This window comes from Caretta caretta, chromosome 5 (genome assembly GCF_965140235.1).
Source record: "Caretta caretta isolate rCarCar2 chromosome 5, rCarCar1.hap1, whole genome shotgun sequence".
NCBI classification, from domain to species: Eukaryota; Metazoa; Chordata; order Testudines; family Cheloniidae; genus Caretta; species Caretta caretta.
Genome location: NC_134210.1, coordinates 32,558 through 59,024, shown reverse-complemented (window position 1 = coordinate 59,024; position 26,467 = coordinate 32,558). Strand labels below are relative to the sequence as shown.

The window sequence follows — 26,467 nt, the reverse complement described above, 5'->3', positions numbered from 1 at the left end:
ACGGCTTTGCTGCACAGTAGCAGCAACCCCTTGCCTTCTGGCAGCAGACGGTGCAATACGATTGGTAGTCGTCCTCATCGTGTCCGAGGTGCTCCTGGCCGCGTCGGCTGGGAGCGCCTGGGCAGACATGGGCGCAGGGACTAAATTTGGAGTGACTTGACCAGGTCATTCTCTTTAGTCCTGCAGTCAGTCCTATTGAACCGTCTTATGGTGAGCAGGCAGGCGATACGGACTGCTAGCAGTCGTACTGTACCATCTTCTGCCAGGCAGGCAAGAGATGAGGATTGCTAGCAGTCGTATTGCACCATCTTCTGCCAGGCAGGCAAGAGATGGGGATGGCTAGCAGGCGTACTGTACCATCTTCTGCCAAGCAGCCATGAGATGTGGATGGCATGCAGTCCTTCTGCACCGTCTGCTGCCAGCCAAAGATGTAAAAGATAGATGGAGTGGGTCAAAACAAGAAATAGACCAGATTTGTTTTGTACTCATTTGCCTCCTCCCCTGTCTAGGGGACTCATTCCTCTAGGTCACACTGCAGTCACTCACAGAGAAGGTGCAGCGAGGTAAATCTAGCCATGTATCAATCAGAGGCCAGGCTAACCTCCTTGTTCCAATAACAACGATAACTTAGGTGCACCATTTCTTATTGGAACCCTCCGTGCAGTCCTGCCTGAAATACTCCTTGATGTACAGGCACCCCCTTTGTTGATTTTAGCTCCCTGAAGCCAACCCTGTAAGCCGTGTCGTCAGTCGCCCCTCCCTCCGTCAGAGCAACGGCAGACAATCGTTCCGCGCCTTTTTTCTGTGCGGACGCCATACCACGGCAAGCATGGAGCCCGCTCAGCTCACTTTGGCAATTAGGAGCACATTAACCACCACACGCATTATTCAGCAGTATATGCAGCACCAGAACATGGCAACGCGATACCGGGCGAGGAGGCGACGTCAGCGCGGTCCCGTGAGTGATCAGGACATGGACACAGATTTCTCTGAAAGCATGGGCCCTGACAATGCATGCATCATGGTGCTAATGGGGCAGGTTCATGCTGTGGAACGCCGATTCTGGGCTCGGGAAACAAGCACAGACTGGTGGGACCGCATAGTGTTGCAGGTCTGGGACGATTCCCAGTGGCTACGAAACTTTCGCATGCGTAAGGGCACTTTCATGGAACTTTGTGACTTGCTTTCCCCTGTCCTGAAGCGCATGAATACCAAGATGAGAGCAGCCCTCACAGTTGAGAAGCGAGTGGCGATAGCCCTGTGGAAGCTTGCAACGCCAGACAGCTACCGGTCAGTTGGGAATCAATTTGGAGTGGGCAAATCTACTGTGGGGGCTGCTGTGATGCAAGTAGCCCACGCAATCAAAGATCTGCTGATATCAAGGGTAGTGACCCTGGGAAATGTGCAGGTCATAGTGGATGGCTTTGCTGCAATGGGATTCCCTAACTGTGGTGGGGCTATAGATGGAACCCATATCCCTATCTTGGCACCGGAGCACCAAGCCGCCGAGTACATAAACCGCAAGGGGTACTTTTCAATAGTGCTGCAAGCTCTGGTGGATCACAAGGGACGTTTCACCAACATCAACGTGGGATGGCCGGGAAAGGTGCATGATGCTCGCATCTTCAGGAACTCTGGTCTGTTTCAAAAGCTGCAGGAAGGGACTTTATTCCCAGACCAGAAAATAACTGTTGGGGATGTTGAAATGCCTATATGTATCCTTGGGGACCCAGCCTACCCCTTAATGCCATGGCTCATGAAGCCGTACACAGGCAGCCTGGACAGTGGTCAGGAGCTGTTCAACTACAGGCTGAGCAAGTGCAGAATGGTGGTAGAATGTGCATTTGGACGTTTAAAGGCGCGCTGGCGCAGTTTATTGACTCGCTTAGACCTCAGCGAAACCAATATTCCCACTGTTATTACTGCTTGCTGTGTGCTCCACAATATCTGTGAGAGTAAGGGGGAGACGTTTATGGCGGGGTGGGAGGTTGAGGCAAATCGCCTGGCTGCTGGTTACGCGCAGCCAGACACCAGGGCGGTTAGAAGAGCACAGGAGGGCGCGGTACGCATCAGAGAAGCTTTGAAAAACAGTTTCATGACTGGCCAGGCTACGGTGTAAAAGTTCTGTTTGTTTCTCCTTGATGAACCCCCCCGCCCCTTGGTTCACTCTACTTCCCTGTAAGCTAACCACCCTCCCCTCCTCCCTTTAATCATTGCTTGCAGAGCCAATAAAGTCATTGCTGCTTCACAGTCATGCATTCGTTATTCATTCATCACACAAATAGGGGGATGACTACCAAGGTATCCCAGGAGGGGTGGTGGAGGAGGGAAGGAAAATGCCACACAGCACTTTAAGCACAGCACTTTAAAAGTTTACAACTTTAAAATTTATTGAATGACAGCCTTCTTTTTTTTGGGCAATCCTCTGTGGGGGAGTGGCTGGTTGGCCGGAGGCCTCCCCACCGTGTTCTTGGGCGTCTGGGTGTGGAGGCTATGGAACTTGGGGAGGAGGGCGGTTGGTTACAGAGGGGCTGCAGTGGCAGTCTGTGCTCCAGCTGCCTTTGCTGCAGCTCAACCATACACTGGAGCATACTGGTTTGGTCCTGCAGCAGCCTCAGCATTGAATCCTGCCTCCTCTCATCACGCTGCCGCCACCTTTGAGCTTCAGCCCTGTCTTCAGCCCGCCACTTACTCTCTTCAGCCCGCCACTTACTCTCTTCAGCCCTCCACCTCTCCTCCCGGTCATTTTGTGCTTTCCTGCACTCTGACATTATTTGCCTCCACGCATTCGTCTGTGCTCTGTCAGTGTGGGAGGACAGCATGAGCTCGGAGAACATTTCATCGCGAGTGCGTTTTTTTTTCTTTCTAAGCTTCACTAGCCTCTGGGAAGGAGAAGATCCTGTGATCATTGAAACACATGCAGCTGGTGGAGAAAAAAAAAGGGACAGCGGTATTTAAAAAGACACATTTTATAAAACAGTGGCTACACTCTTTCAGGGTAAACCTTGAAAGTTAACATTACATACATAGCACATGTGCTTTCGTTACAAGGTCGCATTTTGCCTCCTCCCACCGCGTGAACGGATTTTGGTTGAATGCCAGCAAACATACACTGCAATGCTTTGTTCTACAGTGATTCCCCAGTACGTGTTGCTGGCCTGGAGTGGTAAAGTGTCCTACCATGAAGGACGAAATAAGGCTGCCCTCCCCAGAAACCTTTTGCAAAGGCAGAACCGCAAATGCCAGGGCAAAGTAATCCTTTCACATGCTTGCTTTTAAACCATGTATAGCATTTTAAAAGGTACACTCACCAGAGGTCCCTTCTCCGCCTGCTGAGTCCAGGAGGCAGCCTTGGGTGGGTTCGGGGGGTACTGGCTCCAGGTCTAGGGTGAGAAACAGTTCCTGGCTGTCGGGAAAACCGGTTTCTCCGCTTGCTTGCTGTGAGCTATCTACAACCTCCTCCTCATCATCTTCTTCGTCCCCAAAACCTACTTCTGTATTGCCTCCATCTCCATTGAAGGAGTCAAACAACACGGCTGGGGTAGTGGTGGCTGAACCCCCTAAAATGGCATGCAGCTCATCATAGAAGCGGCATGTTTGGGGCTCTGACCCAGAGCGGCCGTTCGCCTCTCTGGTTTTCTGGTAGGCTTGCCTCAGCTCCTTCAGTTTCACGCGGCACTGCTTCGGGTCCCTGTTATGGCCTCTGTCCTTCATGCCCTGGGAGATTTTCAGAAAGGTTTTGGCATTTCGAAAACTGGAACGGAGTTCTGATAGCACAGATTCCTCTCCCCAAACAGCAATCAGATCCCGTACCTCCCGTTCAGTCCATGCTGGAGCTCTTTTGCGATTCTGGGACTCCATCATGGTCACCTCTGCTGATGAGCTCTGCATGGTCACCTGCAGCTTGCCACGCTGGCCAAACAGGAAATGAGATTCAAAAGTTCGCGGTTCTTTTCCTGTCTACCTGGCCAGTGCATCTGAGTTGAGAGCGCTGTCCAGAGCGGTCAGAATGGAGCACTCTGGGATAGCTCCCGGAGGCCAATACCATCGAATTGTGTCCACAGTACCCCAAATTCGAGCCGGCAACGTCGATTTAAGCGCTAATCCACTTGTCAGGGGTGGAGTAAGGAAATCGATTTTAAGAGCCCTTTAAGTCGAAATAAAGGGCTTCATTGTGTGGACGGGTGCAGGTTTAAATCGATTTAACGCTGCTAAATTCGATCTAAAGTCCTAGTGTAGACCAGGGCTTATAGTCCTATGTGTCTATGATTTTATGCTTTCCTTACCTTTATCAGCCAAACTTAAACCAGTGTCCCTAAATCCAGTATTAAAGAATTAAAGGAATATAATTATCAATCAAATCCTGTATCACCCAATGCTTTTCTTTTCCTGGAATCTATGTTGGGCTGACACGCCTATAATTGCACAGGTCATCCTTTTACCCTTTTTTAAATTGGTACATTAGCTTTCTGCCAGTCCTCTGTAACTTCCCCAGGATTCCAAGAGCTCCTCCACCAGTTCTTTTGGGACTCTTTGATGCAAATTATCTGGACCTGCTGATTTTAAAAATATCTTACTTTCGTAGCTGCTGTTTAACAGCCTCCCAACTTACTGTTGGACAAGAAAGTTTCTTCATCAGATGATGCTGAGACTATATCATCTGGCTTTTTTCCAAATAAAGAACAGGAGCACTTATTGAACATTTCCTTTTCTGTATTATTGAAAATTCTACCACTTAGGAACAAAAAGAATCTTAACATACTTAAACAAAAAAAAAAAAAAAAATCCCGTCCAGCTCTGTGCAGTCTACCTCTGTTCATGGCTCTGAGACCTGTGAGTTTTCAAATAAATTTGTGCTGGCCAAGGTCCTCCAGTGCAGTGGCATGGTTGCTGCTATCAGGGGGTTGGCCCAGAAAGTTTGATGGTCCAGTGAGGAATAAACTAAGTTTATAAGGAAGGTGATAATATTCTCATTTGTTGTCGTAAAACAAAATAACAGACTATAAAGCCCTAAGAGTTGCTGACCTTTTCCTGGGGATAGCGGTGGGGCTGCCTTGGGCGCTCATCACCTGCGTACGATGATGGGGAAAGACAGTCACTGAGGAATAGCCTTACCTTCTTGATGCCAGTAGGGTAGGAGCTCTCTTATGCTTGCTCTCACTGCTGTTGAGGGTGGGGGGTCCTGCAGTTTCTTGGTGTTGCTGCGGGCTGAGTGTAGCTGCTTCCTTGTGTGGACTGTGGGTATAACCCTTCTGTGTACTTCTCTTTCCTGGTTAGTATTTTGTGACAATTCTGAAGGCCAAAGGGACACTGCAGCCAGCTGTGCGGGAAGCCATCTTCGGTCGCCTGGAATCCATACATTGCACCAGCCAGTAAGTGACCGGCTTGAGGGAGTACCACACATGGGTGGGAGAGTGCGTCGGTGGAAGATAACTAACATTGGTGGGGCTTGGAGATGTGCCCAGGGAGCTGCTGACCTGCGCACATCTATCCAGATAATCCATAGCTATGAGAAATATTTGGATATTTTGAACACCCTGATCACCTTGATGGATTGGTCCTTCAGCCCTTGTATAGATTGCACCGATCACAACACATCTTCCATTCTTCTCGTATCCTGGCCTTCCTTCTCCATGTGTGGCCATGTATTTTCATGATAAAATCTTCCCACCTCTTTGGAGGTTGGCCGAGTGGTCGTTTCAGTTCCCGTATGTACCACTTGGCGACAAGGTGCAGTCCATCGATTGTCAGTGAGCCTCGCTGTATGCCCGGCTCATCGTATTTTACTATACCTGCTCTTAACGATGTCCTGCACTCCACTCTGCTGTCTGATCACTTCATTGGGGACTCAGTCACGAATTTTGAACAACAGTCTATTAAGGGGAGGGCCTTTATAGGCCTCCATTTCCATACTACATAGATGGCCTATTTGGAAGTGAGGTATGCTGGTACTGAGAGACATAATTCTTTGTCCATCTCAGTCTAGCCAGGTTGAAAACTAAACATGCTGTTTGTTGTCTTGTAACCTGTACTGCCATCTGAGAAATATATAGTTTGTCTCCATTCCTGGCCCAGATGCCTTTTACCATGTCAGCTCAGAAATTAGAATATTTGCTATGTACAGATATTTGGGCTGTTCCCCTATTTGCCTGATCAGCCATAAAAATAAGAAAAAGTATGTGAAAGAGAGGCTACCTTTGACCTCAGTGAAATAATGTATTCCTAATTTTTTTTTTCTTATTGCATATATCATTTTACGGGTGGTGATTTTACAGGTGTAACTGATTTTAGAGAAGGGCTAATTTTGTATTTTAAGTTGTGTGTTTAAAATTTGTTTCTGGTTTTTGGAGTTATTGATTCTAAATTTATATATATTTTTATATTAGCCATAAGCTATTGCGCATATAAGGTACTATATTATTAAACTATTCATATGCCTACCCACACGCTGGTCACTTGCTGGGTAGGGCTTTTTTAGCCATAGAAAGTGAGCTTTCCAATGTTTTAGAGAATATTCTGTTTAGTTCCTACTGGATCCCTTGAGTATGAATCCTGGATTTAATTTCTGGGTGTGAGAGGGGTGACAGATCCCAAAATGGATAGAACAGAACTTGAACTAGAGGGAGCCAAGGCAATTTTGGTGATCATGTAGCCCTCTCATTGAGTTGCTGTCGTTGCACACAGGATTCTGCTGCTTCACTTGGAAAGAGGGCACTTGGGGCTAGGATTGGAGGGTTTCTGTCAGAATATGGAGCTCTATGGCCACTATGCTGAAAACTTGGAGCAAGCTAAGAAAACCCTGCAGGTGAGTGCCCCCTCTGCCCTTTTTTTTTTTTTTTTTTTGTGCCATGCCACTCTTTCATTCCCGAGTTAGCTGTGAGGGACCAGTTGTTTCCTGTTCCAAACTGTTACCCCTCCCCGCCCCCCCATGATGAAATATTCAGTACTTATTTAGCACGTCACACTTTCAAAACTAGAGATTTAAATAAAAGGGGATCATGAGGGAGCACAGCTTTTCCTCTTCTAAAATCAAGAGTTTCCCTTCCGGTTTTGGGGAATTTGGCTCCTGCTCCTCCTTTGGCTGGCTCAGTGCGAACTCACCAGTCAAGGGAATTTGAAAAGGAATCATTAGGAAGGAGGAGCTGGACAATTACCAGAATTGGCTGGAGAATTACCAGAGCTCCTAGCCTTTTCCATTACTGGGTAAAGCACCAAGAGAACCCTGACAGGGGGACTCCCAGCTAGGATATCTTTCCTTTGCCACCTCCTCAAATCTACCTTCTCCTATAGGAGATGGGGAAGAGACCTCCCTTCCATTCTTGCCAGGTCCCTCTCAAAACACATAGTATGTCTTACATAAAATCCTCTTTTAAATGACTTGTATCCTAAAGTTAGGGGAATTGCATGAAGGGTAAAAGTCTTCCTCAGAAGGACCCCCTTGACCCTCTGACTTTTTAAAATTTTAATATCAGTGCAGATTTCCCAACTTCCGGAGACATTGTGGTGGGAAGCATTAAGGATGTGCTTTTGCCCACCTCTGGGTGCATGCATACATGCACTCTGTTGGCCTCCTTGGAGGATAGGCACATCTCTCAGATACACTTGTTTTTAGTTCTCACCATAAGATGATGCAAGGCTGCATCTCCACATCATATTAAACTGGTGACAAGTGAAATTAGTGAGCTCTTCATTCCTAGATCTACTTTAGACACTCTTTTTAAAAGTATTTATAAGAACTAGTTTATCTTTCTCATGCACACACATACATACGTTTATAAGGTGGGTCAGTACTGTTATCCTCTCTGAAAGTGGGAAATGGTGGCTTGGAGAGGGAGAAGTGGCTTGCCGAATGTCACAAAATCAGTTAGTGTCAGATGCGTTTAGATAGGATTTGGGAGTTCTGGTGGCTCTTTAGGTATGTGTCAGTCTGGATCCCACTATAAGTGTACATGTGTCTCACGCACAGGACCAGATATTTTTTGACTAGCCGTGTCCATCAGGATGGTGGATGTTCCCAGTGACTCTTCATGCTCTTTTACAAGGGCATAAAAGGGGTGTTGGACCATTACTGAATGGGGGAGGCAACCTAGTGACAGATGAAGGGGAAAAAGCTGAAGTACTCAATGCTTTTTTTGCCTCAGTCTTCACAGGCAAGGTCAGCTCCCAGAATGCTGCACTGGGCAGCACAGTATGGAGAGGAGGTGAGCAGCTTTCAGTGGTGAAAGAACAGGTTAAGGACTATTTAGAAAAGCTGGACATGCATAAGTCCATAGGGCTGGATCTAATGCATCTGAGGGAGTTGGCTGTTGAGATTGCAGAGCCATTGGCCATTATCTTTGAAAACTCATGGCGATCGGGGGAGGTCCCAGGCGATTAGAAAAAGGAAAATATAGTACCCATCTTTTAAAAAGAAAAGAAGGAGAATTTGGGGAACTACAGACCGGTCAGCCTCACCTCAGTCCCTGGAAAAATCATGGAGAAGGTCCTCAAGGAATCCATTTTGAAGCACTTGGAGGAGAGGAAGGTGATCAGGAACAGTCAACATGGATTCACCAAGGGCAAGTCATGCCTGACCAACCTGATTGCTTTCTATGATGAGATAACTGGCTCTGTGCATATGGGGAAAGCGTGGATGTGATATACCTTGACAGTAGCAAAGCTTTTGATACAGTCTCCCACAGTATTCTTGCCAGCAAGTTAAAAAAGTATGGATTGGATGAATGCACTATAAGGTGGATAGGAAGATGGCTAGATAGTCAGTCTCAATGGGTAGTGATCAATGACTCAATGTCTAGTTGGCAGCCGGAATCAAGTGGAGTGCCCCAGGGGTCTGACCTGGGGCTGGTTTTGTTCAACATCTTCATTAATGATCTGGATGATGGGATGGATTGCACCCTCAGCAAGTTTGTGGATGACACTAAGCTGGGGAGAGGTAGATAAACTGGAGGGTAGGGATAGGGTCCAGAGTGACCTTGACAAATTGGAGGATTCGGCCAAAAGAAATCTGATGAGGTTCAACAAGGACAAGTGCAGAGTCCTGCACTGAGGATGGAAGAATCCCATGCACTGCTACAGGCTGGGGACCAGCTAAGCAGCAGTTCTGGAGAAAAGGACCTGGGGATTACAGTGGATGAGAAGCTAGATATGAGTCAGCAGTGCGCCCTGTTTGCTAAGAAGGCTAACAGCATTTTGGGCTGCATTAGTAGGAGCATTGCCAGCAGTTTGAGTGAAGTGATTATTCCTCTCTATTCGTCACTGGTGAGGCCACATCTGGAGTATTGCATCCAGTTTTGGGCCCCCCAATACATAAAGGATGAGGACAAATTGGAGAGAATCCAACAGAGGGTAATAAAAATTATTAGGGGGCTGGGGCACATGACTTATGAGGGGAGGCTGAGGGAACTGGGCTTATTTAGTCTGCAGAAGAGAAGAGTGAGGCGGGATTTGATAGCAGCCTTCAACTACCTGAAGGGGGGTTCCAAAGAGGATGGAGTTAGGCTGTTCTCAGTGGTGGCAGATGACAGAACAAGGAAGAACGGTCTCAAGTTGAAGTGGTGGAGGTCTAGGTTGGATATTAGGAAAAACTATTTCACTAGGAGGGTGGTGAAGCACTGGAATGGGATACCTAGGGAGGTGATGGAGACTCAAATCTCCATCCTTAGAGGTTTTTAAGGCCTGGCTTGACAAAGCCCTGGCTAGGATGATTTAGTTGGGGTTGGTCCTGCATTGAGCAGGGGGTTGGACTAGATGACCTCCTGAGGTTTCTTCCAACCCATATCTTCTATGATCCTCTCTGTTCCTTCTTACCTCCGTGGCAGCAAGATGGAATCCAGCTGGTGTCTCACCCACTACACCTTAGCTCAGGCTTGAACACCTCAAAAACTTCTGAGAATCTTCAGAACAACCTATCACTCTAATCTGTTCTAATACTTGTTTTAATCAAATTTACTGCTCAGACCACCCTGTAATCCCCTGCTTCCCCTCCACAGATACACATTCCCCTGTACAAAGAACTAAAAATGTGGGACTCTGAACCCAGAGGTTTCTAGCCTTGCCCATCCTTTGGACTAAGTCCTCTAAAAGAGGCGCAGCAGGTGCGTGTTCTGCTTAGGAGAATCCCATATCCTAAGCAGATGCTTGGTCTGCCTATCCTTCTCTTCAAGGACTGTCAAGTCCTAAGATGCACCTCCTGGATCAGATTGCTCCAGAAAAAACAGGCTCGAAGACCCTTCTAACACTCAAGCCCACATGGTCCAGCAATCAATCAAGAAGGAAGGGAACTCTGAAGACCTCTGCAGGGAAAAATGATGCTGAGACAAGACCTGGTGCCGGCATTGACTTCGGTTCTGGCATTCCCTCTAGTACTGAAACCACTAAGTCTTGACACTGAAGTTGACACTTCGGAAGTTGAAGCAGAGTGCAACAGGCGGTTTCTCTGAGCACTGGAGAGGGAGCTTGAGAAGGAGGTTGGTGCCCTACTGTATAAGTAGGGGCATAGCGAGCAGATCGAGGGATGTGATCGTTCCCCTCTATTCGACATTGGTGAGGCCTCATCTGGAGTACTGTGTCCAGTTTTGGGCCCCACACTTCAAGAAGGATGTGGATAAATTGGAGAGAGTCCAGCGAAGGGCAACAAAAATGATTAGGGGTCTAGAACACATGAGTTATGAGGAGAGGCTGAGGGAGCTGGGATTGTTTAGCCTGCAGAAGAGAAGAATGAGGGGGGATTTGATAGCTGCTTTCAACTACCTGAAAGGGGGTTCCAAAGAGGATGGCTCTAGACTGTTCTCAATGGTAGCAGATGACAGAACGAGGAGTAATGGTCTCAAGTTGCAGTGGGGGAGGTTTAGATTGGATATTAGGAAAAACTTTTTCACTAAGAGGGTGGTGAAACACTGGAATGCGTTACCTAGGGAGGTGGTAGAATCTCCTTCCTTAGAGGTTTTTAAGGTCAGGCTTGACAAAGCCCTGGCTGGGATGATTTAACTGGGAATTGGTCCTGCTTCGAGCAGGGGGTTGGACTAGATGACCTTCTGGGGTCCCTTCCAACCCTTATATTCTATGATTCTATGATTCCTCTCAGAGGTACAAGAAAATGTTAGGGAAACAAGCTGGCCAGGTCCTGCATGGTGTTGAGGACTGGCAAGAAGGAGCAGACTGTGATGCAGCAGACTTTGCTGGGCCCAGTACCAGCAGTGTCCCTGCCAATGTCGACTCTGGCTCTGGAAGAACAGACTCAGAATGCACAAATTTTGACACAGAACTTGTTACTGACAGCACTCTACCAGCAGCATCGCCTATGGAGGAGGCGATCCCCATCCCCATCATCCTCTCCATCCCCAGAGCACACTTTTTTCTTGCTTCCCCTCCAGTGTTCCCTCTAATTTTTTACGTCCATGTGCAAAATTAATTATATGTGCACCAATATGGAGGTGATGTGTAGGGCTTAATAGGCAACTGCGCAGCCATGCAGCTTAGAGGGAACTTTAGCTCCCCTCTAAGTTCCATGAGGGCTGCCACTGAGAAACCTGAGGACTTCTACAGAGCTCAACCACTGGTCCAGCCAGCAACCCATTGGCTACTGATACACATACAGGATGCCACCTATTGGGGCCCACCTTCACAAGCCTCAAAGAGCTGGTGCCTGCCATCATGGAGGAGGAGAAAATCCACTCGCTCAAGTGGCTTTCCTAGCAAGACATGTTGCTGGAGCACCAAAAGGAGCAAGATTCAGAAGTGTGCCACTATCCTTTGTCACTTCCTAAGGATCTTTCTTCATCTTTGCTGGATGAGACGGTAGACCTGGCACTGGATGATTTCAAGGCTTTTCAGGAGTTCCTTATGCAGATTTCTGACACCTTGGAGACAGAGACTGCAGTCATCTCTGAAAAATCCCACAAGTTATTTGACATTTTCTGTTGGTCCTGCCCACCCTCCCCGTAAATGCGGGGCTCCTAGATCCAGCGAGAACTCTGGTAGACACCAGTCATTATAACACCAACATCAAAACTAATTGAGAAATGGTACCTACCAGTTATCCTTCTTGAGGTTTGAATACTTTTATACCCATGCCAACCCTGGCTCCCTAGTTATTGTGGCTGTTCAAGAGAAGATAAGTTCTATCGAGAGCATACCAAAACACAAATATCCCAAACATTTAGATCTTTTTGCAAGAGAACTGTACTCATTGGCTTTACTTCAGTTGAGGGTGGCCAACTACCAGGCCTTACTGGGCAGATATGATTTGACTAGGGACAGGGTGACACCCTTTGTGGCTAAGCTTGCTCATGAGAGCAGGGAGGAGCTAAAACATATAACACAGGAAGGGCAACTGATGTCTCATGGATATCATGGCTGTGTCCACAACCACTGCAGTGACAATGCAGAGAGAATTGTGGCTTCAGGCTTTGGGTATCCCCCAAGAGGTACAAGCCACAAATGAGGACATGCCCTTTGAGAGCTTGGAATTATTCTACAAGAGGACTGACTGATCTACCTACACTCACTTGAAATTGTCTAAAGCAATTTTGCATTCCTTGGGAATCCTCACCCCTCCACCTTAGTGAAAGGTGTCCCATTTGTTGTTATAAGTGAGGCCTAGCAGGCCTACGTTAATTGTTAGCCTAACTAATGAAAAGTGGGTAAAGGTTTATGAATAGTCATAATGATCTGTTATATAAAACTCTTGAAGAAAAGATATGGGAAGGAGACAGACTGAATTAATTTAAAGAAAGAGTCTATTGATAATGCTCAAGTACTGTGTTAAGATTATGACTGGTGTAAAAGAAGAGCAGAAATTAATTAACTAAAATTGGTACATTGGAAATATGACCTAATTACTTGTAAGAATAATGAGGATGGCTTATTCTACTCATTGCCTTTTTGTGGGTCCTTAAAAAGACTTCAGGGAGAGGAGAGAAAAGAACTTTTTACCATCACCATGGCTGCGGCAGAAGGATTGTTGCCATGACACCAGACCTTGATACTTCAGTGGTGATACTTGACCATTAGCACTGCGCCAGTGAGGATCCCAACCTAATATGTTTGAGATCCTGCTCTGTCTTCCCCTCCCTTGTGTGATCCTTTCTGCCTCCTGTCTCTCACTCTAGGCTTTCCACCTGATCCTGAAATCAGCTGTGCTGAAGGGGATCGGCGCTGTGATAACATAGAAATGTAGGACTGGAAGAGACTGTTGACAGGTCATCTATCCAGTCCCCTGCACTGAGGAGGGACAAAATATTATCTACACCATACCTGACCATTGTTTGGAGGTTTTTAAGAACAGACTAGACAATGACAGAGATTTCACAACCTTCCTAGGTAATTTGTTCTAGTGCTTAACTACCCGTACGTTTAGGAAGTTTTTCCTAATGTCTAACCTAAATCTCCCTTGCTCCAATTTAAGCCCATTACTTCTTGTCCTGTCCTCAGTGGTTGAGGAGAACAATTTTATCATGCCCTTCTTTACAACAGCGTTTTATGTACTTGAAGACTATAATCATGTCCCCCCTGAGTCTTCTCATCTCCAAACTAAATACACCTGATTTTCTTTCATTCTTTCCTCCTCAGTCGTATTTTCTAGACCTTTGTTGCTCTTCTCTGGACTTTCTCCAATTTGTCCACATCTTTCCTGAAGTATGGTGCCCAGAACTGGACACAGTACTCCTGGTTGAGACCTTATCAGTGCTAAGTAGAGTGGAAGAATAACTTTGTGTCTTGCTTACAACACTCCTGCTAATACATCCCAGAATGATATACGCTTTTTTTTTTTTTGGCAACACTTTTACATTGTTGACTCATATTTAGTTTGTGATCCGCTATAATCCCAGATCCTTTTCTGCAGTACTCCTTCCAAGGTAGTTACTTCCCATTTTGTATTTGTGCAGTTGATTATTCCTTCCTAAATGTAGTATGGTGCACTTTTCCTTAGAACATATGAATGGCCATATTGGGTCAGACCAAAGGTCCATCTAGTCCTGTATCCTGTCTTCCGACAGTGGCCAATGCCAGGTGCCCCAGAGGGAATGAACAGAATAGGTAATCAAGTGATCCATTCCATCGCCCATTCCCAGCTTCTGGCAAACAGAGGCTAGGGACACCATCCCGCCCATCCTGGCTAATTGCCATTGATGGACCTATCATCCATGAATTTATTTAGTTCTTTTTTGAACTCTGTCATAGTCTTGGCCTTCACAACATCCTCTGGCAAATAGTTCCACAGGTTGACTGTGAGTTGTGTGAAAAAATACTTCATTTTATTTGTTTAAATCTGCTGCCTATTAATTTCATTTGGTGACCCCTGGTTTTTGTGTTATGAGAAGGAGTAAATAACACTTTTTCTTATTTACTTTGTCCACACCAGTCATGATTTTATAGACCTCTATCATATCTCGCCTTAATCCATATTGAATTTCATTCTGTTTATTTCAGACCATTTCTCCAGTTTTTTAGAGTATTTTGAATTCTAATCCTGCCCTCCGAAGTGCTTGCAAACCCCCTCCACAAGCTTAGTATCATCCACAAGCTTTATAAGTATACTCTCTATCCCATTAGCTAACTCATTTATGATGATATTGAATAGATCCAAACTCAGTAGAGATCACTCAGCAACCCAGGCTTTGGACTGCAAGTGAGGGTCATGGGAACCCTACCCTTTCTGCCTTCATATGGGAGGGGGTACAAGGGTGCATGCGCCATCCCGATGGACACTGCGAGCCACAACAAAATGTCTCACATGCATAAGGTGCATGCACACCTGTAATGTAGTCTGTGGCTCTCAACAGCTTGAAGAACCCACTTACTGTAGGGTAAGTAGATGTTCTTTTCTAGGGTCCCCACTCAAACCACTAAAATATACTGCTTCTTTCTGGTACTTCAAACCTATGTTTCATCTTTGCTTGGTCATACGCAGGAGCAGGTGAAGAAGAATAAGGCATTTTGCCGGTTTAAGAAGCTTCAAGAGTCTCGACCTGAGTTCCTGGGATGGCAGCTGGAGGATCTGCTCCCTCTGCCACTGCAGAGGCTCCATCAGTAAGGAAGCAGCCTTGAGCCTTCAGATGTCATTTTAGCACCAAGATTAGTACTAGGAATAATCAGAGGTGAAGAGAGGGGACCCCATGGAACTGTAGTCTGTTGCTGGTGGATAGAGGTAGAATGGCTGTAGTGACCCCAGATCAGAACATTCCATCGCAGCCCACACAGATTCCAAGGTGTGTGTGTGGTGGGGATACAGGGAGCTATGCAGTTATCTGAGGTCTCTCCAGATTGTGATAAACATTTGGTGTATGTGGGGAGAAGAAGGGGGAACTGACTGTACTGAGTGAGGGGAAGTGCTTCAAGATTGACTGATTAGTCCTCCCTTTCCAAAAGCTGGAACTTTCTCATCCCTTGTACTATCAACAATAGGAGATGCTGCTGATGGTGACTGTATATGAAATGTGACTACACCCCTTTATCCTGTCTGTCTTAGATACAAGCACTTGTTCAGAGACCTGATGGAGAACTCCAGCCCGGATAGTGTGGAGTTCCAGCACCTTGCAAGTATGATGTAGATTCCAAACCTTGTTCTGGATTATTTCTTTTGCTAACAATAATCAGATTTTAATAATCTCTCTGACCTTAAACCCTTTTCGGTGCTGAAATCTAGTAGATTACTCTCTCTTTCCTTCTCTTCCCCCCCCCCCCAGTAGAAGAAAGAGAAATTGGTAGTAACGAATATAAATCAGAAGTTAGGAATTGTAAAACATTGATAATGGCACCAAAGGACACAAGGAGAAATCTATGGATAGCAAAGTTAAGGACAATAAAGAGTTTTAAAGTATATTCAGAACAAAAAGAATCCTGACAATGGTATTGGTCCATTATCAGATGGAAATGGTAGAATTATCAATAATAATACAGAAAAGGCAGAGGGGGTCAATAAATATTTCTGTTCTATATTTGGGGAAAAACAGATGATATAGTTTCACCATATGGTGATAACACTCTTTCCATTTCACTGGTATATCTGGAGGATGTTAAACTGAAGCTATTAAAGTTAGATATTTTTAAATCAGTAGGTCCAGATAATTTGTGTCCAAGAGTTGTAAAAGAGTTGGCCTAGTAGCTCTCTGGACCATTAATGTTGGTTTTCAATAAATCTTGGAACACTGGAGAAGTTCTAGAAGACTGAAAGAAAGCAAATGTCTTGCCAGGTTTTAAAAAGGGTAAAAAATGGGATGGCCAGCTAGACATTGATCCCAGGCAAGATAATGGAATGGCTGATATGGGACTCAAAAAATAAAGAACTAAAGGATAGTAATATAATAAATGTAAATCAACATGGGTTTACAGAAAATAGATCCTTTCAAACTAACTTGATATCTTTTTTATGAGATTACAAGTTTGGTTGATAAAGTGGATAGTGTTGACATAATATACTTAGATATCTGTAAGGTGTTTGAGTTGGTACCATATGACATTTTGATTAAAAAAACAGAATGGTATAAAATTAACGTTGCACGTATTAAATGGATTAAAAACTGACTGATAGGCCTTAAAATGTAACTGTAAATGGGTAAACATTATTGTTTCCAGTGGGGTCCTGCAGGCATCAGTTCTTGACCCTATGCTATTTAACATAATTATCAATGACATGTAAGAAAACAAAATTAACCCTGATAAAGTTTGCAGATAGCACACAAATTAGGGGAGTGGTAAGTAATCAAGAGGACAGAGTGATCTAGATCTCTTGGTAAACTGGCCACAAGCAAACAATATGGCTAAATGTAAATGAATTCATGTAGGAACAAAGAATGTAGTGCATACTTACAGGATGGGGGACTCTATCCTGGGAAGCAGTGACGCTAAAAAAAGATTTGGGGGTCTTGGTGGATAATTTGAATATGAGCTCCCAATGTGACACAGTGGCCAAAAGAGCTAATGCGATCCTGGGATCCATAAACTTGGATCTTGAGGAGGAGTAAAGAGGCTATTTTACCTCTGTATTTGGCAATGAATTACATGCAAAGTAATTAATCAAAGAAACAATTTACAAAGGATCATAGTGGATTCTCCGTCATTAACCATTTTTAAATCAAGATCAGATGTTTTTATAAAAGATCTGCTCTAGGAATTATTTTGGCGAAGTTTTATGGCCTGTGCTACACAGGAAATCAGACTAGATGATTACAGTGGTCCCTTCTGGTCTGAGAATCTGATTTTTCTTCAAGTGATAGTCCTATAAGTATTTGAAACGCAGGTGGGCATGCATGCCATGCGCCAGAGCCAGAAGTTTTCAGTAGCAGTATCTGTTAACCTGCACGTGTGTCGTACGTTGCCTCGTGCTCCAGGTGAGGTTATAAGAGGCTGTGTGGGACGACAGTCTTTCAGTTCCCTATCACCGCCTCATGGTTGGAGTCGGAATCTGCTTTCCTCCATGCTTGTAGTCTGCTAGGAGAATGCTTTGTCTGTGTGTATATTGTTAGCTTGTTTAATCTTCTTGTGTAGATAGTTCATAGTTAGTTAGTGTAGTTGGTTTTGCCCCACTCGGGGCCCACCCCAACTTAGTTGAGGACCATGCCCTATGTTCTGGGTTCAAAAACTGTGTTGTGCCCTCGCTCGTTCTCAATGAGCGACAAGCACTGCTGCTGCTTGTACTGCTTGGGGGTTGCACATCTTGCTGCACACTGCGAGATCTGCAAGTCTTTTCCCTCATGGACCCACCTTTTGTGATTCCGGAAATTCCTTATGGAAGAGGAGGCTATCCACTTGTGGAATCCAATCCGATCTGGATCCAGTGCAACCAACGGTGCACTGTCCTTCAACCAGTGGTGAGTGTCCCACCCACTACTTCCTGTCTGGATCCGATGGTATCACTGGCACAGGACAAGTCCAAGCATGAGGGTCATAAGCTCTCTAATGGGCATCGCGGCATGTCCCTGTTGCAGACTTCCACTAAGCACAGCATTTGGTCCCTGAGCCATGCCATGTCGGGTGAGATGTTGCATGTGGACCCCACCTAAGCTCTTCTCTTCCAGGGGTAAAGCTAAGAGGCAAAAGGTACACGACAGCCCTCCATGGCATGCACCTCCATCACAACCAGAGTCTCCACACTGCACATGCCTCCACACTCCAGCCGTCGGAGAAATGTCTCCTAGACACCTGGGTGCATCAAGCCTCTGCTCCCAATGGCGCATCCAGACCTGCCATTTCCGCTGCTCTTGGTACAACAGCCCCCTACTCCAGTGGACACACCGCTTCTTTGGCTTCTCTTGGGCCAGAGACCACACCTGGCAGTTGCACTTCGGCCATTGGCACTGAGGGTTCCACCGCTACCAGAGTTCTCTTTGGACTCAGGTGGCTGTTCTGCAGAGGAACCGTCATTCTCCCCTGTGTCCCTGTGCAGTTCAGACTCCCAGGTGTGACCGCTGCACCAGGCAGGATATACTTGGGCACTACCGCCCTGGTATAGATGCCCTGGTATAGATACCCTTGGGGCCTCTGTACCCCTGGGACCCAACCCACTGGGCACAGTGGCCGCCCAGGGACCCGTAACACTGCCCATATCTGCCTTCCCAGGTCTCGCAAGCTTTTGTCTGGACTCCTGTGCTGGAAACGCCCAGTTCGCACCGGAAACGGAGACTGAGTGGGAGCCAATACCAATGGTTGTCTCATCCTCTCCTGACGAAGCCTTGATTTCCCCAGCCCTCTTGCCTCCTGATGATTAAGGCTACAATTTGTCATGGGTATTTTTAGTAAAAGTCACGGACAGGTCGCAGGCAATAAACCAAAATTCACGGCCCGTGACCTGTCCATGACTGATACTATAAATACTCCTGACTAAATCTTTGAGGGGAGCACTGCTGGAGGGGGGTGCCTCAGGAGGAGCTGGGGCCTGCTGCTGGTGAAAAGTGGGGGCCGCTGCTGGGGGGACAGGGCCAGCAGCTCCAGCTGCCAGAGGCTGCTGATCAATGGCTGCTCCGTCTGTCCAGGGGCCATTGAGCAAGGGCTGCTCCGAGCACCCAGGGACTGCTGCCAGGGTTCACCAATAGTGGCTGTTTCCAGGGACCGCTGCCAGGGTCCGCCAAAAGTGGCGCTCCAGCTGCCCCGAAGATCACTTCTCAGGTGGTCCCCAGGGCCAGTCACACCAGTTGCTGCTTGGGTGGTGCCTGGGGCTGCTCTAACAGCAGCCAGTGCAGCTGACTGCAGGGTCACCCGAGCTGGCTGCAGAGCCACTCCTGTAGCCAGCTGCTTGGGCAGGCCTGGGGGCAGCCACGTTGGCCACCGCAGAAGTTATGGAGGTCACAGAAAGTCATCGACTCCATGACTTCCGCTACAAACACAGAGCCCTATTGATCACTGCCAGCACCAAGAGGTGCTGCAGCAGGTGTTTCTGGACTTGGGCACCTCTAGAGGAAGTCCAGGACCAACACCACCAGCTGTTGGACATCCTCCAGCCCAGGGGACCATCGCACGTCACGCTATCTTCCAGTCTGCATAAGCAGTCCGGCACGCACCAGTTTCATGTACCCCCATGCCTAAGAGGTTGGAACGTTGGTACTTTGTCCCATCCAAGGGGGTGACTTTCTTTTTTCTCTTCCTCCTCCCACCCCACACACACTTTGCTAGTGGTGCACACGGTGTCTGAACGGGTGAGGAGCTTCTAACCCCTACGGCGGCCAAACGCTCGACTTCTTGGGCCATAAGGTATACTCCTCCACAGCCCTGCAGTTCCACATCTCTTAACTACTGTACTCTGCTAGCGAAGTTTGACTTTCATAACTATGCCAAGCTATGGATCTGCCATAGGACAAACAGCAGCATTTCCAGGCCCCAGTGGAGGAAGGTCGCCTGATGGCCAAGGTCGGCCTCCAAGCTGCAGTGGATGCAGCAAATACATCCTTCCAGTCCCTTGCTGCAGTCCTCTGGCTTCCCCAGGGAGATCCAGACCATCATCCCGTACCTCCTTCTTTGACAAGGACAATTTGTTCTAAGTGAAGACAGACAAGTCCCTCCACTCTCTGAAGGACTTTAGAGCAACATTCTGGTCTCTTGGGAAATACATCCTAGCACCTGGTCAAAAGCAATCCAGTTATGCTCCTATGCACCATACCAGGCCACCTACCCCCGGTATCAGGAGCCTGCACAACAGCATGCTCAGTCACAGTGTCTGCGACACTCAGCCACCGCCACCTCCTCTGCATGGCATCCACCAAAGGGACGGTTTTGATGTGGATGTTGAGACCTGCGAACCCCCCACATCACCATCCCCGGCCCCACAACCTTTGGGGACCATCTTGCCTTATTTGTCCATGATTGGGACAAGATCATCACGGACTGTTGGGTATTAGAGATCATACAGCACGGTTACTCAATCAAATTGCTTTCCCTTCCCGCTGCGCGCCTCCCGCCCCTCCCAGATGCTTAGTGGGATTCTCATCGCAACCTCCTACAACACGAGGCAGACACCCTCCTTGTGAAAGGCACAATAGAACCAGTGTCTAATCCCTTAGTCAGCAAAAGCTTCTACTCCCCATACTTTCTCATCCCCTTCTCGATCTCTGACTACTCAACACATCATGAAAACTGAGTTCTGTATGGTGACTCTCGCTTCCATCATCCCCTACCTCGCCCAGGGGTCATGGTTCACAGCTCTCAACATGAAGGATGCGTATTTCCACCCTGACATCTGCCTAGCCCTCTGCAAGTTTCTTTGCTTTTGCATGGGTGACGACAACTACCAGTTCAGAGTCCTCCTCTTGGGCATTGCAACAGCCCCAAGGGTCTTCACCAAAGTCTTCGTGGTCGTGGCAGCTCAATTAAGGCGGCTGGGGTACTCTGTGTTCCCTTCCTTAGATGACTGCCTCACTGAGATGTCAGCCATCTGCGCTCTTTGTTCTCTCCTCGCCACTCTTGGTATCCAAATCCACAAGGAAAAATCCATGCTCTTCCCAACACAGACAGTCCACTTCATTGGGGCATGCCTGGATTCCATGGTGGCTCACGCCTTTCTCCCGGCAGGCCATTTTGCCACCCAGACAGCAGTCCTATGTCGCAACCCACACACCACGGTGTGTCACTGTCTCTGCCTCGTTGGCCCCATGGCAGCCTGCACCCATGTGACACTGCATGCGCACTTGCACATGCGCTGTCTATAGTTGAGGCTCATATCAGTCTGCAGGCTCCATGTCGACCACCTGGATGTCACACTGATTGTCCCAAGTCTAGTCCAGGCCTCTCACCTGGTGGACCAACCCTTCCAAAGTGATGATAGGCACCCCCTGCCCCACTCCCATCCCAACCACCACTCTCACCACAGATGCCTCCCTAGCTGGTTCAGGTGCTCACCCTGGATGGCCATGCCATCCCAGGGGCTTGGACTCGGCACAAGGCCCACATGCACATCAGTATCCTGAAGGTGTGGGCAATCCGCCTTGCCTGCCTTGCATTCCTGCCCTTTATCCGAGCATGCTATGTTCATCTCCTTTCCTACAATACCACTGCAGCAGCATACATAAACAGGCAGGGAGGCACCAAGTCCTGGTCACCCGGTGTGGAGATCATCTGCCTCTGGAACTGGTATATCTGCCACAGTGTCACACTCTGCGTGACATACCTCCCGGGAATGTAGAAAACTCTGGTGGACACATTCAGCTGGATCGGGTACCTCAATCGTGAGTGGAAGCTACACAACCCCACTCTCTGCTGCCTCTGCCAAGCCTAGGGCACCCGTCACTTGGACCTTTTTGCCACTTGCAAAAACTGCAAGTTCCCCCTCCTCTAATCAGGAAAGATATCTTGGAGTCATTGTGGATAGTTCTCTGAAGATGTCCACGCAGTGTGCAGCAGCAGTCAAAAAAGCAAACAGGATGTTAGGAATCATTAAAAAAGGGATAGAGAATTAGACTGAGAATATCTTATTGCCCTTATATAAATCCATGGTACACTCACATCTTGAATAACTGCATACATATGTGGTCTCCTCATCTCAAAAAAGATATACTGGCATTAGGAAAGGTTCAGAGAAGGGCAACTAAAATGATTAGGGGTTTAGAACGGGTCCCATATGAGGAGAGATTAAAGAGGCTAGGACTTTTCAGCTTGGAAAAGAGGAGACTAAGGGGGGTTATGAGAGAGGTCTATAAAATCATGAGTGGTGTGGAGAAAGTGAATAAGGAAAAGTTATTTACTTGTTCCCATAATATAAGAACTAGGGGCCACCAAATGAATTGAACAGGCAGCAGGTTTAAAACAAATAAAAGGAAGTTCTTCTTCATACAGCGCACAGTCAACCTGTGGAACTCCTTGCCTGAGGAGGTTGTGAAGGCTAGGACTATAACGGTTTAAAAGAGAACTAGATAAGATCATGGAGGTTAAGTCCATTAATGGCTATTAGCCAGGATGGGTAAGGAATGGTGTCCCTAGCCTCTGTTTGTCAGAGGGGAGATGGATGGCAGGAGAGAGATCACTTGATCGTTACCTGTTAGGTTCACTCCCTCTGGGGCACCTGGCTTTGGCCACTGTCGGTCGACAGGATACTGGGCTGGATGGACCTTTGGTCTGACCCAGTATGGCCGTTCTTATGTACTGCTCCTGGGGGGCCAACGGGCGTGATTCCTAAGTCAATGCTCTCCTCTTTCTGTGGCAAGGTGGCCTCCACTACACCTTCCTCCCTCCCCCGCCCCATTCCCCTGGTACTGTGCAAGATCCAACACGATTGGGCCATGGTCCTGTTAATAGCCCCATTTTGGTCCCAACAGTTCTGGTTTCCAGACCTGCTCAGACTCTCCACCCATCCCCTAATCCACCTCCCAACACTGCTGGATCTCTTCACCCAGGACTGGGGCAGAGTCAGACGTCCCTGCCCAGGCTTGCTTTGCCTCCTGGCCTGGCTTTTGGATGTTGGTTGCACGTAGACATTGCCTGCTTGACACCAGTGCAGCACATACTTACGCTCAGCAGACGAGCTTCCACATAGGCATTCTACACAGTGAAATGGAAGCATTTCACCACCTGGGCACAACACTTCTATTTCCCCTTCAGTGACATCTTTCATTCCTACCGTCCTGGAGTACCTCCTGGAACTTAGGACCTCAGGCTTCGCCATCAGCTCAGTCTGAGTCCACTTGGCAGCGCTTAGTACGTTCCTCCCACTGGTTGACAGCCACTCAATGTTTACCCTTTCTGAAAGGGCTGACAAATAACTTCCCATCGGTCCTTTAAACTACTATCCCCACACCAGGACCTCAATCTTGTAATCTCTGCCCGCACCAGACCTCCCTTCGAGTCCCTGGCCACGTGCTCCCTCTCACCTTATCCATGAAGGTCATCCTTCCCATTGCCATCATTTTCACTAAGCGGGTCAGCAAATTGGCAGCCACAATGGCCGACCTACCATATACAGTATTCCAAAAATACAAAGTTTCATTATGCCTTCACCCTAAGTTTCTTCTGAAAGTGGTCTCAGAGTTCCATCTCAGTCAGTCCATTCACTTCCTGGTCTTCCATCCTAAGCCACATGTCTCTACAGCGGACAGGACCCTGCACTCATCCAACATCTGCCATGCATTTGTGTTCTATCTTGACAGGACCCACGTCTTCTGTACCTTTTCATAGGCATTGTGGCGAGGTCGTGAGGACAAGCTCTCTCTTCACAGCACATATCAAAGTGGGTCTCTACAGAATGCTGCAGGCAGGCTAATACCCTGCTGCCCGACAGGATTACAACACATTCCATGCAGACACATGTGACCTGGCGCTCCGTCCATACCTTCCCCACCCACTATGCCATCACCCAGGGAGCGGCGAAAGATACAGCCATCAGCCATGCCATCCTGCAGACAACGATACTTCTTGTGTCCTCACACGTCTCCAAGCTGATCACTACTTGGTATTCACCCACATTTGGAATACATATAGGGACTACCACTTGAAGAAAACAAATATGTTTTGTTTCTGGGAGACACCTCTCAAATAGATAAATATCAAGACTAGACATCTATGTGTAGATGGCCCATTAAGGACACTTCACTCTATCAGTGGGCCATAGAAGAAACTCATCCTGCCCAGATAACTCTCCCAAAGGATGCCTTAGACAGCAAGGGGCCAATGGCCAACCCCTGTGAGTCAGCAAACCATGTAAGGACGTGATATGCTCATATGACCCTGGCTCCATCTTGGGCTAGTAACTTTCCACAAACAGGAGCTGTGGGCTTTGTTTGGGACAGAGTATATAAAAAGGCACCTGAGACATCTCCATTTTATCTTCATTTCCTGCTTCATTTTTCTGGACTGGATTATTAACAAGGAAGCTCAAAACAAGGACTGATAACCCTTAATCTGTCTGGGTAATTTCCAGAGAGACTTTTGCAAACGAGAAGTTTATTTCATCACTTCTACAAACCTGATATAAGAACTTTGCAATTAATTGTATGTATATGATTCCTTAGCCAGTTATAACTCTCTTCTCTCCTTTTCCTTTTAATAATAAATCTTAGTTATTAAGGATTGGCTGTAAGCAGGTATTTGGGTAAGATCTGAGATTCATATTGACCTATGGGTAAGTGTCCAATACCTTTGGGATTGGTAGAACTTAAAGTATGGTGAATAGGCTTTTCAGTAACCCCTCACTATATTAGACTTGGTTGTCTAGATGGGATCCAAGAGCTGGAATATCTAAAGGAGATTGTGTTTGGTTTCTTATTAACCAGTGTGGCACTACAGATAGCTCTCTTATTACTGGACTGGTGAATCTAATTACAGAATAAACCGCCAGTTTTGGGGATTATCAGCCCTATTTCTTGCAGTCTGCCCTGAGTGTGGCATTGTCAGTGTGGCCCATCCAGACACCTGGTCACACCCACTCACCATCCCCCCTACTGCAGACTGCGCTACTTAGTGGTGAGAGGGTGACTGAAGGGGCATCGCCCTGCATGGCTTCTTATAACCTTGTCTGTAGCATGAGGCAATGTATGACTCAGGTGCAGGTCACTGACCCTGCTAAACTTTCACCTATGGCGCGCAAGTGCGCCCACTTTTGAAATACAGAGAGGGGCCACACATCTCGAAGAACCTCCAGTTACAGGTAAGTAACCTCCTCAACTCCCAGATTTCAGCGCTAGGATTGGGTAGAGCCACTTACATGCACTCTTCTCCAATGCTGGCAATTTTGTCTATTACCCAACCTGATGTAGATCTCTAGCAGTGAAGTGTTTGTTTTTTTTATTGATGTGCTATGCTAATTTCAGAAGCTGTGAAATCTGTTTCTGAGGTGTCTCAGTGGGTCCATAGCACAATTTGCAGCCGTGAGAACTCAATGCAACTGCTTCGGGTCCAGAAACTGCTCAAAGGACGGAAGACCAAGGTGCTGACTCCAGGTGGGTCCTACTCATCAGCCAGACTAAGTGAATTGGAGGCAGCTTTGTGATCGCTTTTGATTCAATTCAAATAGACTTGGGGAGGAAAATTGGCTAATGTCTCACAAACAGGGTATGATAAATGGAAATTATGAATGAGAGAGGCGACTAGTGGGCCCCCAAGGTGTGGGGCTGCCTGGTTGGATTCACAATCTTCATTTAATGACCTGGAAGTGGAGGTAAGTAGCAGGTTAATGGCTCTTGTAGGTAACGCTCAATTGGGAGGAATTTATGACTTGCAGTGAGGACAGGAAAATGATCCAAAGTAGCTCATGGACATCATTTTGGAAAAATGTAGCTAATGTCTCTACCTCATCTTTTAATATGTAGAGAAAGCTGACAGTTGTGTTTTCATCCCTCATGCGAGCTCCCCTCTTCCCCCACCCCTCCCCTCCCTAATGCAAGACTCCAATATGTTCTGGTGGCATGGGAACTGGTGTTTTGCCTCTGCAGTGCACGGGTAAAATCGAGGAATGTTGGTTGACAAGAATTGCAACACTAGATCAACCTAATGGTCCATCTAGTCAAGTCTCCTGTTTCTAAGAGTGGCCAGTATAATATGTCTTTTGAGGAAGGTGGGTGCAGGCATGGGTTCTGTGCCAGTGCAGACTAATATTGTTAATGATAACATACCTACTGATCAGGGTCATAGCCTCGGGTGGGCCAGTCCACCCATTTAGCATCCAGGCCCACCCAAATCTGAGCTGCCGTAGCGCTGCCATAGCAGCCTGGAGCGTCACTCAGGGACAGCAACGGGGGGGGAGGAGAGTATGGGTACACCCCCACACACACACCCCACCCCCATTAATCATCTTTGTCACCGCCTGCAGTTTCTGCCTCGGCCCCTGCCCTGGGATTCCCTTCCCCAGCCCCTCCTCCCCGCTTTCTGCCATAGTGGAAGTCGGGCAGAGCGTGGCTGGAGACATGCCTAGGGAAAGGCACTGCAGCTAGTGCTCTCACTGAGCCCCACTAGATGGTGCCCAGCATAGGCGCCGACTTCTACTGGCACTGGTGGGTGCTCGACCCCTCCTCTGACCCTGGCCCCACCCCAACTCCACCCCTGCCCTGCCCCC

At 47.4% G+C, this 26,467-nt stretch overlaps 1 protein-coding gene across 7 annotated transcripts in view; it reads left to right on the top strand.

Annotated features, from left to right (window-relative positions):
• ARHGEF39 (Rho guanine nucleotide exchange factor 39) overlaps window positions 1–26,467 on the top strand; it is a 71,368-nt gene that overhangs the window by 32,508 nt on the left and 12,393 nt on the right. For 6 of the 7 annotated variants that reach the window (XM_048834650.2, XM_048834647.2, XM_048834648.2 and 3 more), the window contains exons 4-8: window positions 5,278–5,372; window positions 6,685–6,805; window positions 14,912–15,030; window positions 15,470–15,540; window positions 25,227–25,355. In XM_048834650.2, the coding sequence (XP_048690607.2) occupies window positions 5,278–5,372; window positions 6,685–6,805; window positions 14,912–15,030; window positions 15,470–15,540; window positions 25,227–25,355 (535 nt within the window). The remainder of the gene's footprint in view (window positions 1–5,277; window positions 5,373–6,684; window positions 6,806–14,911; window positions 15,031–15,469; window positions 15,541–25,226; window positions 25,356–26,467) is intronic. The other variant, XM_048834655.2, reaches the window with a different exon arrangement.